Source organism: Eubalaena glacialis, chromosome 3 (genome assembly GCF_028564815.1).
Source record: "Eubalaena glacialis isolate mEubGla1 chromosome 3, mEubGla1.1.hap2.+ XY, whole genome shotgun sequence".
NCBI classification, from domain to species: domain Eukaryota; kingdom Metazoa; phylum Chordata; class Mammalia; order Artiodactyla; family Balaenidae; genus Eubalaena; species Eubalaena glacialis.
Window position 1 is genome coordinate 80,522,661 of NC_083718.1, and position 15,401 is coordinate 80,538,061.

At 41.6% G+C, this 15,401-nt stretch overlaps 1 protein-coding gene across 2 annotated transcripts; it reads left to right on the plus strand.

Moving 5' to 3' along the window:
• The first annotated feature begins 63 nt into the window (after positions 1-63).
• CCT3 (chaperonin containing TCP1 subunit 3) lies at positions 64-14,058 on the plus strand. Of its 2 annotated transcripts, none has more exons than XM_061183297.1 (14): positions 64-217; positions 2,091-2,152; positions 2,863-2,913; positions 3,003-3,065; positions 3,763-3,859; positions 6,153-6,270; positions 7,686-7,872; positions 8,797-8,946; positions 9,716-9,848; positions 10,027-10,108; positions 11,383-11,563; positions 12,331-12,576; positions 12,852-12,983; positions 13,727-14,058. In XM_061183297.1, exons 1-14 carry the CDS (start codon positions 187-189, stop codon positions 13,829-13,831), a joined length of 1,638 nt encoding a protein of 545 aa, XP_061039280.1. In that variant the 5' UTR covers positions 64-186; the 3' UTR covers positions 13,832-14,058. The 2 variants fall into 2 exon arrangements, with proteins under 2 accessions (XP_061039280.1, XP_061039281.1); XM_061183298.1 differs by having other exon boundaries at positions 7,686-7,863.
• The last annotated feature ends 1,343 nt before the right edge of the window (positions 14,059-15,401 follow it).

The window sequence follows — 15,401 nt, forward strand, 5'->3', positions numbered from 1 at the left end:
TGTCAATTGGTCTGTGTGCGTGCCGGTCAGTGAGGTGGGTGCGGTGATTGGTGGCGACCCGGAGAGTAGCGGGTTTGCGTGTGAGCGCTGTGGAGGCAGCGTTTTCTGGGCTTCGCTGGTTCTCTCTCTCCAGAAGGTTCTGCGGGTTCCCCCAGCTCTGGGTACCCGGCTCTGCATCGCGCCGCCATGATGGGCCATCGTCCGGTACTCGTGCTTAGTGAGTTGTGGGAAAGCCGGGGAAGGGACACCCCCCCCCCTTCACCACCCCTCTTTTTCCGCACTTTACAGCCTTGCCCCAGCCCAGTCCCGCTCAGGTCCGGCCACTGAGCCTTCCAGTCGTTAATTTTGGAAGCCCCTTCTCCCGTTTTCCTCTCTTCTCTTAACCCATTCCCCTGTCTTGGCAAATGTAAACTGACCTTCCTGTCGCCGAGCCTGTTGAACGGAACGGCGTTCCGTTCTTCACCCCCAACCCCCGCCCTTGAACTCTTCCTTGAGCGATTTTCAGTGTGTAGCTGAATGAATAAAGGTTTTTTAGTTTGGCCTAGTTTTATAATCTTGGCTCATCCCTTAGTAACGGTGTGGCCTCGGCCAAACTGCTTGATTAAAAATGGCTCCATCTTTGTTATTAGGGTTAACAGTATTTTCTCATAGGATTGTGAGGCTTAAATGAGATAAGGAGATACAGCTGTTTAAAAGAGGGTCTGGCAAACAGCGAGTGGTATCCTTGGCCACTTCCTTTTCGGTAGCCGTCCTCTTGAATTTCTGTTAGTCAACCCCTGTTCACGAAGTAACTCTGCTTCCCTCACTGGTCTGGGTTGGATGTAATTATTCCCTCAAGTGTCCTCTCCGTTGTAATCTTTCCCACTTACCAGCTGAGTTTTCCCAGATTCCTCGATTGGTTCTCTTTACCCTTCGGGAACATCCCAGATTTGTTTCCTTACTTACGAGTCCCACTTCCCTTGTCTTCCCTTGGTATGTTTCCAACCTGTGTAACTTCCGTATCTTATTTGCAAGAGCACCTGAGATGCCTGACTAGCCATTTTCCCTCCCTCACCATCTTCTTTGTAGAGAATGCTATTCCAAGATTTTATCTATTTTGTCTCTACCTGGAAAATAACTGTTTTCAGACAAGAATTCACTTAACCCAGAAAAAAACCCTATTTTTTCTGATGAATCCATTAGAAAGGTCCATGCAGGATTTTAGTTATCACTGCCTGAAATAGGAATCTAAATCCTGAGAATTGTGTTTAGATTTGATGGGACTGGATCGAAAATTTTACAGCAAATTGTAGGGAAAATATAATTTGGAGAGAGGAGTGAGACATTACGTAGGTTCAGTTATAGTCATTGGCTTGTCTCTCATTGAGAGGGCCCTGGGGTGACTGAGTGGTGCATTGTGCAGCCCTTTGGAGGTCCACGTTAATCTCTGGCATTAGTGGCTGTATCCAGTTAGGCTCCTTATTAAAATACGTAGTCAGCTCTTTCTAATGGTAAATGGGTAACTGAGGCATTCTGGTTATGTCCAAGCATGAAGTGACACTTGGCAAACCCAGACACTTGAGTGTGTGTTCTCATTCCACAGCACAGTGGGGGGCACTATCAGTAATTATGCTGAGACTGTCAGTATGATTCCCCATATCCAAGTATGAGAATATGAACCCCCAGACTCCCTTTTTACGTAAAGGAGAGATTGATGCTTTTTAGAGACACCAGCCCTTTGAGAATCTCATGGATCTCAGATCTCAGGTTATGAATTCTTGCTGTAAATACATGAATGTTTGGCTAGAGGGAAAGTGATGACCAAGATTCCAAAGTTGAAGCTTTATGGATTGTTTCTTTGTATACCAGGGGTTGAAGTAAATAAAGAAGTAAGTAGCCATAAGTATATATGTTTACTTTTTAACAGTTTGTCGAGGTATAATTGACATACAATAAGCTGCACATATTTAAAGAGTACAGGTTGATAAGCTTTAATCCGTATATACATCATGAAACCTGGGTGTGTTTTTGTTTTCAAAGATTGGGGAATAAATAGCTTATATACAGTGGGGCAATCCTGGGCTGTTGCCTTTTGTTTTTATCTATTTTAGGCCAGAACACAAAGCGTGAATCTGGAAGAAAAGTTCAATCTGGAAACATCAATGCTGCCAAGGTAGCACATCTTTTAAGTTGTTTATAGTAGTTTGCCTGTAGCTGCCTTCCCTAGTATTTCTGTATTTGTTTGCAATTAGGCAGAGGAAAAGTTGACTTCCCTTCCTTCAGGACATTTCCGTCTCGGTGGTAAGGAGAAGGAAGCCTTCCCTCTCTGAGCTAGGCCTAATGGTCTTCTCATATTAACTTGTGCATATTCTATTGCTGTATATTGTCTCATAATATTCTGTTTGTGTTTGTCTCCCATACTAGACTGAGTTAGTTGAAGGGAAGAACTGTATTAATTCTCTTTTGTATTCCTAGTACTCAGTGTAGATCCTGGATAGGTATTCAGTAAATATCTTTTGAATGAAAGAATGAAACAGCCCTAGATCTAATTAGCATGGGGTGGAGGCTACTATCATGGAAAGAAATACAAATACGTGGACTTTCAGTTATCTGGACTGCTGAGAAACTGAAGCTCTGGGAGCCATGTCCCTTTTTTTCCTTGTGAAAAGTTATTTCTTTCTGCATCCAGAAAACATTCCCAAAGCGGAAAAAGCAAAGAACAGAATCTAGCCATGTGGCGTGCTGTATTTAAAGTGGTCACCAACCCTACTTTAGAAGTGTCCTTGTTAAAACACTGGCTCTGTGGGTTACTCACGCCTCTTCCCCTAACACACTCACCATCTTCTGATTTGTGCTTATATGTTTTGTATTTTCTTTCCATAGACTATTGCAGATGTCATCCGAACATGTTTGGGACCCAAGTCTATGATGAAGGTAGGCTTATCTCATACTGAAACTTCGACTACAGATTTTCCCTTTCTGTTTTCTGGGACACTTAAATATAACTTCTGCTTTTGTCCTAGATGCTTTTGGACCCAATGGGAGGCATTGTGATGACCAATGATGGCAATGCTATTCTTCGAGAGGTTTGACTTTTCGTTTTGCTTTCTAACATTTTATAAAGGACACATAAAGAGATAATGTAAATAATGATTAGCTTTTTTGGGCTGCTGTAGCAAATTACCACAGACTGTGTGACTTGAAACAACAGAAATTTATTCACATGGACTGGAGGCTGGCGGTCCAAACTCAAGGTGTCAGCAGTGCCATGCTCCTTCTGAAGGCTCTAGGGAAGAACCCTTCCTCTTATAGCTTCTGATGCTTGACCACATTCCTTGGCTTATAAACTCTCCTTCTGTCATATGGCATTTTCTTGTGTGTCTCATAAGGACACCAGTGGTTGGGTTTAGAGCGTACCTTGATTACCCCTATGACCTCATCTTAACTTGGTTACATCTGCAAAGACCCTATTTCCAAATATAGTTTTCAGGGGATGAGACATCAACATGTTCTTTCAGAGGACACAATTCATCCACAACAATGGTGTTCCCAATAAATAAGCTAAAAGGTACTGTTCTGTTCTCAAGAAACTTCAGTAGTTAAGTTGTCCTAATGCATTTTTCCCCCAAAAGAAAAAGACTTGGAAAGGTGTTTTACTTAGATATTTTAGGGGCCACTTTTAATCTTTAAAGCTGTGGTAAAACAATAAAAGGGAGTAAGTGTGGAAGCAAGAAGCTCAAGAGTTAGGACCAAGCAGAATGGGTTAAGAGGTCTTTCTTTCAGATTCAAGTACAGCATCCCGCAGCCAAGTCCATGATTGAAATTAGCCGGACACAGGATGAAGAGGTTGGAGATGGGACCACATCTGTAATTATTCTTGGTAAGAAAAGAATGGAAGGTTGTTAAGGAAAATTAGATTGAAACATTAAGATTTTTGCCAGAAATAACGTCAGAGCTTTTTGTTTTGTTTTGTTTTGTTTTGACTGCAACGCGTGGCATGCGGGATCTTAGTGCCCTGACTAGAGATGGAACCCGCCGCACCCCCTGCAGTGAAAGTATGGAGTCTTAACCACTAGACCGCCAAAGAAGTCCCCTGAGTCATATTTTAAGAAGAACATTTTTACCAATCCACTAATTATAAATGTTTAAAGAACTTTTTGCTAATTTTCTGTGTATTCTCTCCAACTGAGCATAAAATGTTCGTCATGGTGTAGGATGAGCTTTGCAAATCTGATTGAATAAAATACAGTCCATTGTCATACTCACAATAAGTTATATTCTATAAAGTCACCACAAACACTGAATTAGTGAATACTAAACCATCACTCCGGGGGGAGTATGGGGTTAGGTTCCTCAAGCCTCCAGTCACATATTTATCAATGCATAAATATATATGTTTTATGTTTTATTTGTTTGTTTTAAAGACACTTTATTTATATATATTGTTGATTCATTAACACTGGACTCATGCCCAGTAGCACTATAACTTATGCTTGAACAAAGCTTATGTAGTAAGTTATTGTCTCTACAGGGCACATTACAGCTTTCTTGCACGTAGGAAAACTAGATAGTACTTTAGGACTATACTTAGGCCATTTTAAACTGTGAAATCAACAAGAAAATGCGCAAAAAATGTGGAAAACATGCCACTAAATATACCACGTAAAGGACACTTGTTTACATGTGTAAAATGGGAATTCCCCGGTGGTCCAGTGGTTAGAGCTCCACACTTTTTCACTGCCGAGGGGGCGGGTTCGATCCCCGGTCGGGGAACTAAGATCCCACAAGCCGTGTGGCACGGCCAAAAATAAAAATTAAAAAATTAATTAATTTAAAAAAATGAAAATCTGTAGCAATATGTTTTCAGGAATTGAGGAAAAAACTATTTTCAGTTAGGAGATGCCAATTTATAGTGTTGGCCCACAGGCCTAAAAATAGAATCCTTAACAAAATTATTATAATATGAACTTTTTAAAAATTAATTTTTAAATGCCTTTGTACTGCATTTTGAGAATGGTGAGTTGGGTGGAAATTTGCTTGAGTCACCACCAACTAATCACATCTTTAGATCCAGTTCTTTTGTGGATTGAGGATTAATTACATATGGCTAGTTCTGTACTGAAACTTGGAGGATGAAAGAAGTAGGTAAGACTCCATATGCTTTTTCACTTATTTGGGTAGAAGATGACCTTTAGGTATCAGGCAGAATTTTCTAGCTGGTAATCTTAGTTAAATCTCCTGGAGATATTAAGTAGGTTAAGTATCCATGAGTCTAGGTTTCTTAGACTTAGGTATCTTTTAAAAAACCAAAACTGCCATTTCTGAAGATATCTTTCTTCTGTGATACTGTTCTGATTTCTTCTTTAACAGGGTATAGTCTTTTCTAAGTTAACTTATTAGAGCATGTTTCAAAATATTTGATTATCTTTCTTTTAATATACATGATGGTCACTTAGGAATTCTAAAGTATTGAAATCAAACATTTGAGCACATGCCAAAGAGTATACATGTGAACTTTTACACATTTGTGTACATTTTAAAAATTAGTATCAGTGGACCTGGTAGTACAAGCCCTTTGTGCAAAAGGTCCTTTTTTGACCAAAATAATGGTTTTTCCTCTTTAAAACTTTTTTTAGAAACAAGCTTTTGTGTGTGTGTGTGTGTTAATTAGAATTAGAAAGTAAGGACAGTTTTTAAAAGGAAGGGACGTTTTACCAATAACCCCTCTTCCAGAGGGTAAATTTTGTAAATTTTTATGGGTATTCTTCCAGGTATAAAGTTTTGTGGGTTTTTTTGTTTTCAGTACCAGCAGTTTGACTACATCCTAGGTATTGAAATAATAATAAGCAAGTCAATTTTCCTTTATTTTTCTTTCTCTTTTAGAGTCTTCGGGAAAATGTTTACCATTTGTTTAGGAAACTGGGAACAAATATTTAGTTAGATCACAAGAATAAGTAAACCCTGGGATCAATCTTTGATCATTTAAAATATATCTGATGAGAATTTTTTTTTTTCCGAATTTGCTTGTACAAAGTATAAAATCTGGAATAGTATTTGCATACTTTGGGGAAACCTACTTTAGAAAAAAGAGCAGGTATGTTTAGAAGCATAATGAAGTTGCCTTGATATCCAGGTACTTTTCAAAATGTTATGGTGTATGTATCTTTTTTCAGCAGGGGAGATGCTGTCTGTGGCTGAGCACTTCCTAGAGCAGCAGATGCACCCAACAGTGGTGATCAGTGCTTACCGCAGGGCTCTGGACGATATGATCAGCACCCTTAAGAAAATAAGGTACTGGAGGTGGGGACCAGAAATGGGTAGTGTCAACTATGGGAGGCCTGGAAAACTAATCTGTTCTTAGATGGTAAAGGAAGGCCGAGCACATCACCAGTAGTTTATACCCTGGTATTAAGTTTTTAGAGGGCTTCCCTGGTGGCGCAGTGGTTGAGAATCTGCCTGCCAATGCAGGGGACACGGGTTCGAGCCCTGGTCCGGGAAGATCCCACATGCCATGGAGCAACTAAGCCCATGAACCACAACTACTGAGCCTGCGCTCTAGAGCCCGCGAGCCACAGCTACTGAAGCCTGCGCACCTGGAGCCTGTGCTCCGCAACAAGAGAAGCTACCACAGTGAGAAGCCCACACACCACAAGTAGAGAAAGCCCACGCGCAGCAACGAAGACCCAGCGCAGCCAAAAATAAATCAGTTATTTAAATAAATTTATTTTTAATTAATTAATTAAAACCTATAATTTTCTACTCATATCCTTAGGTTGTCGGGTACACAAATACCTAGCAATTTGGTGAGCTTTGTATTGTACTTCCTGCTGTTAAGAAACAAAGTATATGATAATATCTGTCTAGCACTCTTACAGAAGGAGGTGCTTGATTTAAAACATTTTTATGAAGTAAGCTTTGTAAGAATGTAGAGTACACAAAGGATTTATTGAATATTTGGAGCTGAATCATTAGTGTTTTTCTTTTTATCAAGCAATAACTGCCTGTATATCTTAGATAATATTTTTGGAGCTATTGCTTTTTCCCTAAAATACATAATTCAACTATTTAATGATTGCTTATTGTGTGTCTTACTGTGTTAATAAAAGGGATTTCAGCAGTATGAAAATTTGGACAAGATGGTATCCAAGGTCTCTTACAACTTATGATTCTAGATAGTCTTGCCATGTACAAATTTGTAATCTCGTTAGAGGAGACTAAACACATAAAAGCACTGTGGCGCACCATGTATTATGATGCTAGGTAAAATAGAATCAGGTGTCCAAATGGATAGCACAGACCGATGGTGATTCTCCAGAGGAGCTCTCAGAATTTGTTACTTATAGGATGAGGTTTCAAAGGTAAAATGTGTCTTGACCCAAGTTGTGAAAGTAATAGAGTTTATTTGGTTGGAGCAGAAGGTAAAGAAATTATTTTACTGTAAACTCTGTAAGTGTGGAGAGTTGTCAGACATGAGAGCAGATTACTCAGGGATTTGAGACACCTTTCAGGGATGGGTTAATTGTAATCTTGCTAAAAGGCAGAGGGTGGACAAAGTTACTTCTTGATAACACTGAGTTTCCTACAAAGGAACAGATTCCCCTTGTTCTGCCTGTTGGCCCACTATTATAGTCATTAAGATATAGATGAGGACTTCCTTAAACATCCAAGATCCCACTGAGCATATTATTCGTTTTTCTTTTCTCCAGTACCCCTGTTGACACCAGTAACCGAGATGCCATGCTGAACATCATCAACAGCTCCATTACCACCAAAGTAATCAGTCGGTGGTCTTCTTTGGCTTGCAACATTGCCCTGGATGCTGTCAAAACTGTACAGTTTGAGGAGAACGGTCGGAAGGAGATTGACATCAAGAAATACGCAAAGGTAGAAAAGGTAAACTCTTTGAGTGTGTACTTTGGAGACAAATTATTTCCTAGCATGAGTCATCACACTTGTGGAGGAAATAAGTTTAAATCAGAGCAAGATATTTTTATTATTAGAACCAGGAAGAAGAGTATTTGCTACCTGGAAAACAAAAACTTGAAAAAGAGGGTGCCAAAGAGGTATCTGAAATAATTCTGTTAGCTTCACTGCTGTCCCTACACAAGGTCTACAGGGGCAAGAGAAAGGCTTATTTTTGTGTCTGTATTTGTGCATTTGCGTACATATCAGCCACTGGGTCAGGAAATAAACAAGGGCTCTACAGCATAGCGCTAATAAGCCCCAGAATGCTTTCTCCATCTTTATTAATTTAAGATTTTAAAGTAGCATTAATATCTTGTGGCCAGTAGATGGAGCCCTATGTCTAAAATTCATGGAAATATCTTTCAGGAAGTAGAGATCTCCGTCCTTTTTTTTTTTAAGAAGTATTGCGTGATTCTCTCATTCATTCATGCATTCATTCGGCTGGGCCAGGTGTTAATTGCGGCACACGGGATCCTCATTGCAGCATGAAGGATCTTTTAGTTGCCACATGTGGGATCTAGTTCCCTGACCAGGGATCAAACCCAGGCCCCCTGCATTGGGAGTGCGGAGTCTTACCCACTGGACCACCAGGGAAGTCCCTGTGCCCCTTTAAATCTTTGTCAGTCACTGAATTTCTGTCTCAGCCAACCTTCAAATTGTGTATCATGGTCTAAGATTGATGTGCTTCCTAGAGAGAAAGAAGTGTGATTGCAACTGTAGTTGTTTTAGAGGTTCATGGAAAAAAGATACTTTAAAAATCTGAAATGGTGGTCATTTGGGAAAGATGAATGTTTGGGCAGGGAGTTGAGAAATTGTCTCCTGGTTGTGGATTGAAGTGGTTCTTTTGCTCAGATACCTGGCGGCATCATTGAAGACTCGTGTGTGTTACGTGGAGTCATGATTAACAAGGATGTGACCCATCCGCGGATGCGGCGCTATATCAAGAACCCTCGCATCGTGCTGCTGGATTCTTCTCTGGAATACAAGAAAGGAGAAAGCCAGGTAATGTCCCTGGCCCTATTCCTTAAATTTGATGTAAGAATCTGTTAATATGGACAAGGGAAATAAAAAGTGTTTGTTACATGCCTACTCTGTGACCTTTACAAGTAATCTCTGATTCTTACAACTACCCTTTACAGCAGATGATACTGACTTCCATTTTACAGATGAGGGATCTACACCTCAGAGAAGTTAGGTTAATTGCTTGAGGAACACAGCTGGTATTGGCGAAATCAGAATTTGAACCCAGCTCTGTTCGGCTTCAATTCCACACTATCATGCCACCTTTCCTAATGCATCAGTAGAACATAGAGTAGGAGTTAATTGAGCTTTGAAGTGCCAAAGAATTTCCAGAGGGCAGGAAGCTCACAAGGCTCCATCACCCTTGGATAAAACAAAGTAATTGAAGCTTATCAAACAGTGGTTGGGAACAAGAATCGATTCATTAGTGAGAAGAATTAAGACCCTGAGTTACCATGCACACTGACAGGTCAGAGGAAACATTGAACTAAGTGGCTAGAGACCTTAGCCAAACCCCACTAATTGCATTGTGACTTTGCATTCCAGTTGCTTTATAATTAAATGGGGTTAAACTAGATGACTGCTGGAGCTAAAGTGGCTTATAGAGGTGTTGGGTCGTGGCTTATTCTAACTCATGCTTTCTGGGATACATGAGAGTGCTGGATGGAGGGAGTATAGTAGTTGGGATGACCCTAAAGAGCTTCACCAATCCAAAATTTTTAATTCAGAGTGACTTTTCTTCACCACATAGACTGACATTGAGATCACACGAGAGGAAGACTTCACCCGAATCCTCCAAATGGAAGAAGAGTACATTCAGCAGCTCTGTGAGGACATTATCCATCTGAAGCCAGACGTGGTCATCACAGAAAAGGGCATCTCAGGTAGGACTACATTCATTTTTCCAGACTATTGTTGTGGTAGAAGAGGGTCGGTGATTTTTTTCCTCGCATGTTGTCATACACTGAACATAATTAACGTGATGGTTAGGGTATGTGGAGGATAAAACCTGTTCAGAACCCAGGGTTTCTGGTTTCCAGCTTGACACCTCTATTCTTGCAGATTTAGCTCAGCACTACCTCATGCGGGCCAATATCACAGCCATCCGCAGAGTCCGGAAGACAGACAATAATCGCATTGCTAGGTGAGTAGGCCAGGTAAAAATAAGATTCTCCTTCCCATGTGTTTTTATTTTGTAGCTTCATAATGTAGTCATCCTTATCTGAAAAAGTTTAGCATAGGATAAAGCCAGCCAAATTATTTACAGATGGAAATAACCTGGGTTTAGCCATCTGCCCTCTTCAGAAGTCCTCTGTCTAGGGACTTCCTGGTGGTCTAGTGGCTAGGACTCCGTGCTCCCAATGCAGGGGGCCTGGGTTCGATCCCTGGTCAGGGAACTAGATCCCACATGCCACAACTAAAGTTCCTGCATGCTGCAACTAAGACCCAGCGCAGCCAAGTAAGTAAATAAATATTTGAAGAAGAAGAAGTTCTCTATCTAGAGTAACAGTTATCTGCTGCATGAGACTCTACTGCTCCTAACCAGTAGTGAACAGCTTATGCTTAGACATCTATGATCACTACCTTGGTGTAGGGGTCCATTTCAGATCAGTCTGTTTTAACTAGCTCAGAATATAGCAGATCCAACAATTACCTTGATTGGATCCTCAGCTGCTGTTAATGCAACCTTAGATTGCACTCACTACTTCAGCACGAATATGTAGGCTCAGATACCATCTATTTTTAAGAGTAATTTTTTTTTTAAAGGTAAGTCTATTCTACATCACATAATATGCCATAGATCCAAATCCAATTTTATACTTAAAACGCTTGCTCTGAAATGGCTTGGCATACATACATATACATAGTTGATTCTATATGCCCATGAGTGGGGAAAAAGTGACAAATAAAAAATTAGCCCTACATTCATTAAAACGGGGTAAGACATATACTTATGTACTTAATCACCTTATTTCTTGCTTGACCTTTACATTGTCTTTAGTACAGTCCTGTTATTGACCTTGAGATCTAACTGGGCATTATAGGATGAGTTCTATCTAGAAATGACCATTATGTGTTATACACATGGTCAGATATGCATAAGAATTCATTTGTCCAAATTTTAGGGTCCACTAAGTATACTTTGAATTAACCTGTATCTCGTTACAGTAGTTGCCTTAGGTATGCACACTTTCACTTATAAAGCCACATTAGTTTAAGGAAACTTCACCTACATATTTGGAAATCTATTTCACCGGCAACCAAGACGTCTCGAGTTAGGTAGAAATGTTGTTAGCAGTCCACTTTGGCCCTTAACCCTTACACCCCACCACAGACCCTAAGGACCAGGAAGATGAGTAAAAGTATTGACATCATCTGGTCTTCTCCCTGTCCCCCTTCTCCCCATCTAATCAATAGAGCCTGTGGGGGCCGGATAGCCAGCCGACCAGAGGAACTGAGAGAAGAAGATGTTGGGACAGGGGCAGGCCTGTTGGAAATCAAGAAAATTGGAGATGAGTACTTTACATTCATCACTGAGTGCAGAGACCCCAAGGCCTGCACCATTCTCCTCCGGGGGGCCAGCAAAGAGATTCTCTCGGTGAGTCAGCCTTGGAAGTGTGACTGAATGATCTAGGTCATTCCATTTCTTGAGAGTTTCCCAGAGGGCCTAAAATCATCCTGTTGCCCATTTATAGTTATTTAATTGCCATCTGAAGCCACAAATCTCTCTCTTCTTTTTTTTTTTTAATATTTTTATTTTTAATCATGGTTTAAAATGTTTTTAATGTAAAATTTATCATCTGAATCATTTTTAAGTGTATAGTTACAGCAGTTTTAAGTGTATTCATATTCACATGCAACAGATCTTCAGAACTTTTTTATCTCAAAAAATTGAGACACTATACCCATTGAACAATGACTCATCGTTTCCCCATCCACTAGCAACCACTGTTTCCTTGTTTTTTAAGTTGAAATTATAAATATTACTTTTTTTTTCCTTAGTGAGGTTAAGTAATTTACCAAAGGCATATAGCTAGTAAGTAGAGAGTTTCCACTACACTGTGCAGCCTCCTGGAGTACACAGCTAGACAGGACAGAGTAGGGTTATAGGTCTGTCGAGCACAATGGACAAAAGCCTAACATCCCAGAGTGACACCACATTCCCCCTGGCCTTGTTGCAGTTGTAGTTAATGTGTTTTTCCAGAGTTAGTAGCATCTGCCCTGCCCAAAAGGTTTGAAGGACCTTTCTTAGTTTGCCCTCCTTGGTGGTTTACCAAACTTGGCAGTCAGGAAGTCGTTTGGTGCTTCTGATTTGTCCTTGAGTCATCAAGCTTTGGCTTTATACTCTTTGTTTGCTTTCCCAAGGAAGTAGAACGCAACCTCCAGGATGCCATGCAGGTGTGCCGCAATGTTCTCCTGGACCCTCAGCTGGTGCCTGGGGGTGGGGCTTCTGAGATGGCTGTGGCTCATGCCTTGACAGAAAAATCCAAGGCCATGACTGGTGTGGAACAATGGCCATATCGGGCTGTTGCCCAAGCCCTAGAGGTCATCCCTCGTACCCTTATTCAAAACTGTGGGGCCAGCACCATCCGTCTACTTACCTCCCTTCGGGTGAGTTCCTTTCCGTGCTCTTCTCTTGATGGGGTAGGAAAAGCTGTGTTTGGCCTAAGAGGGTAGTTCATGTCTGTCTTTCCAGGTTCTCCTGGTAGCTTGTTCCCTTAAAATCTCTTCTCTTTCTTAATTTTTGATTTGTTTGTTGTCGTTGCCGTTTCCTCTTATCCCTACCTTATCAGTGCAGTGTATTTGATTTTTATGTAATGGTCTCTGTCAGCTTACTTGTTCCTAGTATTTTCCCCTTTAATTATTTATGCTTGTTCCAACTATAGGCCAAGCACACTCAGGAGAATTGTGAGACCTGGGGCGTAAATGGTGAGACAGGTACTTTGGTGGACATGAAAGAACTGGGCATCTGGGAACCATTGGCTGTAAAGCTGCAAACGTATAAGACAGCAGTGGAGGTGAGGCACTCTAAGACATATGCTGTGCTGTTTATTTCCGGATAACCAGAAAACAGTGTGTTTGGTCCAGTCTTGAGGAGGGGGGGGATAGAAGGCAGAGTATTCCCCAAAAGATCTCCCAAGGAATTCTATCCCCCTACTTATATTTAGCCCATTTAAAAAGCAAGATAGGGGGACTTCCCTGGTGCAGTGGGTAAGACTCTGTGCTGTCAATGCAGGGGGCTCGGGTTCGATCCCTGGTCGGGAAACTAGATCCCGCATGCATGCCGCAACTAAGACTTCGCATGCTACAACTAAGAAGTTCGCATGCTGCAACTAAGAAGTCCACATGCCACAACTAAGAAGGTCTCGCATGCTGCAGCTAAGACCCGGTGCAGCCAAAAATAAATAAATAAATATTTTTAATTTTAAAAAAAAAGGTAGGGAATTCCCTGGCAGTCCATTGGTTAGGACTCCGTTCTCTCACTGCTGAGGGCCCGGGTTCAGTCTCTGGTTGGGGAACTAAAATCCCACAAGCTGTGTAGCATGGCCAAAAGAAAAAGAAAAAAAAAAAAGGCAAGGTAACGTAGCACAGGCTGCATCCCTTGCTTATGGAGAACTGCATTTTACATTCAAGACTCTGAAAGGGTAGATTTACAGATAAAATGGTAATTATATAGGAGGAGCTAGGTAATACGTCTAAAAGAAAACAGGTGTCCTTCCCTTCTTTGCTAACCTCTTTGGGGCTGTGGTTTTTCTCCTAGACGGCAGTTCTACTGCTGCGGATTGATGACATCGTATCAGGCCACAAAAAAAAGGGTGATGACCAGAGCCAGCAAGGAGGGGCTCCTGATGCTGGCCAGGAGTGAGCGGTGGGCAAGGCGACCTCAACGCACAGAGCCAACAGTCTCCCCCTTCCCTGAGCCAGACTGCCAGGGACACTGTGGATGTCTTTGTTTGGAAGGGATCGGGTTGAGGGGCAGCCCCAGTCCCTTTCTGTCCCAGCTCAGTTTGCAAAAGGCACTGACATGTAATTCTTCTCTATTGTAAGCTTTCCATTTAGTTTGCTTCCGATGATTAAATCTAAGTCATTTGAGATGGTGGTTATTTGTTTTTCAACCTTGGGTCATATCTCTGCCTCCTGGCAAGGAGGGAGGAGGCAGAAAACCTTACTGGGAAGAGAGATGGGAATGAGGTCATTCAGTATCTTTGCCTCCTTGAGAGGGTATTCTTCAGACTTCTCAGTAGATGCTGGTTGGGAAGGCTCTTGGAGTTCAAAGCATGATATTGCAAAGCTTAAAAACATACCGCCTTGCATTCACCACTCAAAGAACAGGAAGAACCTGTCCAAACCATGGGTGTTCCTTGTATGTGGTTGTATGTAGAGCAACACCCACTATGTGCTAGGGCTCAGGCATTTATCCTAAAGAACATAGAGCATCTGTTTCTGTACTGTATCCTGTAACTTTTCAGAATCCTTCCTATCATACCTAGAATTCTTTTTCTCTGCCCTCTCCCAGTGTTCTTCTTGATTCCAGTCTATTTTGGCTTGCTGGCTTATTTTCCTGGCATGCTTGTGTCACAGTAGGACCTCTGCTTTCCCTGTAAGCAGAAACAAAAGATGTAAGTCCCATTTTGTGCTTTGTTTTTATCAAGGCAAAAAAAAATCTTGTAGTGGCCCTGAGACGCTGGAAGCTAGGTGGGGCTAGCCTTTGATTTCTTTAGAGTCCTTCCTCTGGGCCTTCCACTGTCCCCTTTGTCCTCATGACTCATGCAATCAGACTGTCTCCTCCCTGACCACGGGACTTAGTGTTACTAAGTTGAATACTAGGTAGAATAATAATAGCTAGCACACATTGCCTATTGTATAATAGATATGTTCTGTTCACTTTGCATATCCTCAAAAGGACCCTATAAGATAGGTAATAACCCCATTTTATGATGGGGAATCCAAAGCATAAAGTAGCTTGTCCAAGGGTCCCAAAGCTGATAAATGGCAGACCTAGAATTCCTGTGTAGGCAGTCTGGCTCTATAAGTGCATTTACAGCTGGCTGTGCTGCCTGAACAGAGGTGTGCTGTGGAAAAGGGCCGCTGGAGACTCTGCTCTGTTCATGCCTAGTATTCAGCTTCCTGCTTAACCCAGTCTAAAGTCCAGCTTGGGACTTCCCTGGTGGCACAGTGGTTAAGAGTCCACCTGCCAGTGCAGGGGACACGGGTGGTGCACCACAACTACTGAGCCTGCACTCTAGAGCCACAAGCCACAACTGCTGAGCCCGTGTGCATAGAACCTGTGCTCCACAATAAGAGAAGCCACCGCAATGGGAAGACCGTGCTCGCTGCAACTAGAGGAAGCCCTCACACAGTAATGAAGACCCAACGTGGCCAAAAATAAAATTAAAAAAAAAAAAAGTCTTCAGCTTTTTCTCTTCAATGAGAGG

What these genes read in the sequence shown, in the direction of transcription:
- CCT3 (XM_061183297.1), top strand. Translation starts at nt 187, where the DNA reads ATGATGGGCCATCGTCCGGTACTCGTGCTTA. An exon ending in GACCCAAGTCTATGATGAAG is followed by an intron (nt 2,914 to 3,002) that starts GTAGGCTTATCT and finishes CTTTTGTCCTAG; the next exon opens with ATGCTTTTGGACCCAATGGG. An exon ending in AGCACCCTTAAGAAAATAAG is followed by an intron (nt 6,271 to 7,685) that starts GTACTGGAGGTG and finishes TCTTTTCTCCAG; the next exon opens with TACCCCTGTTGACACCAGTA.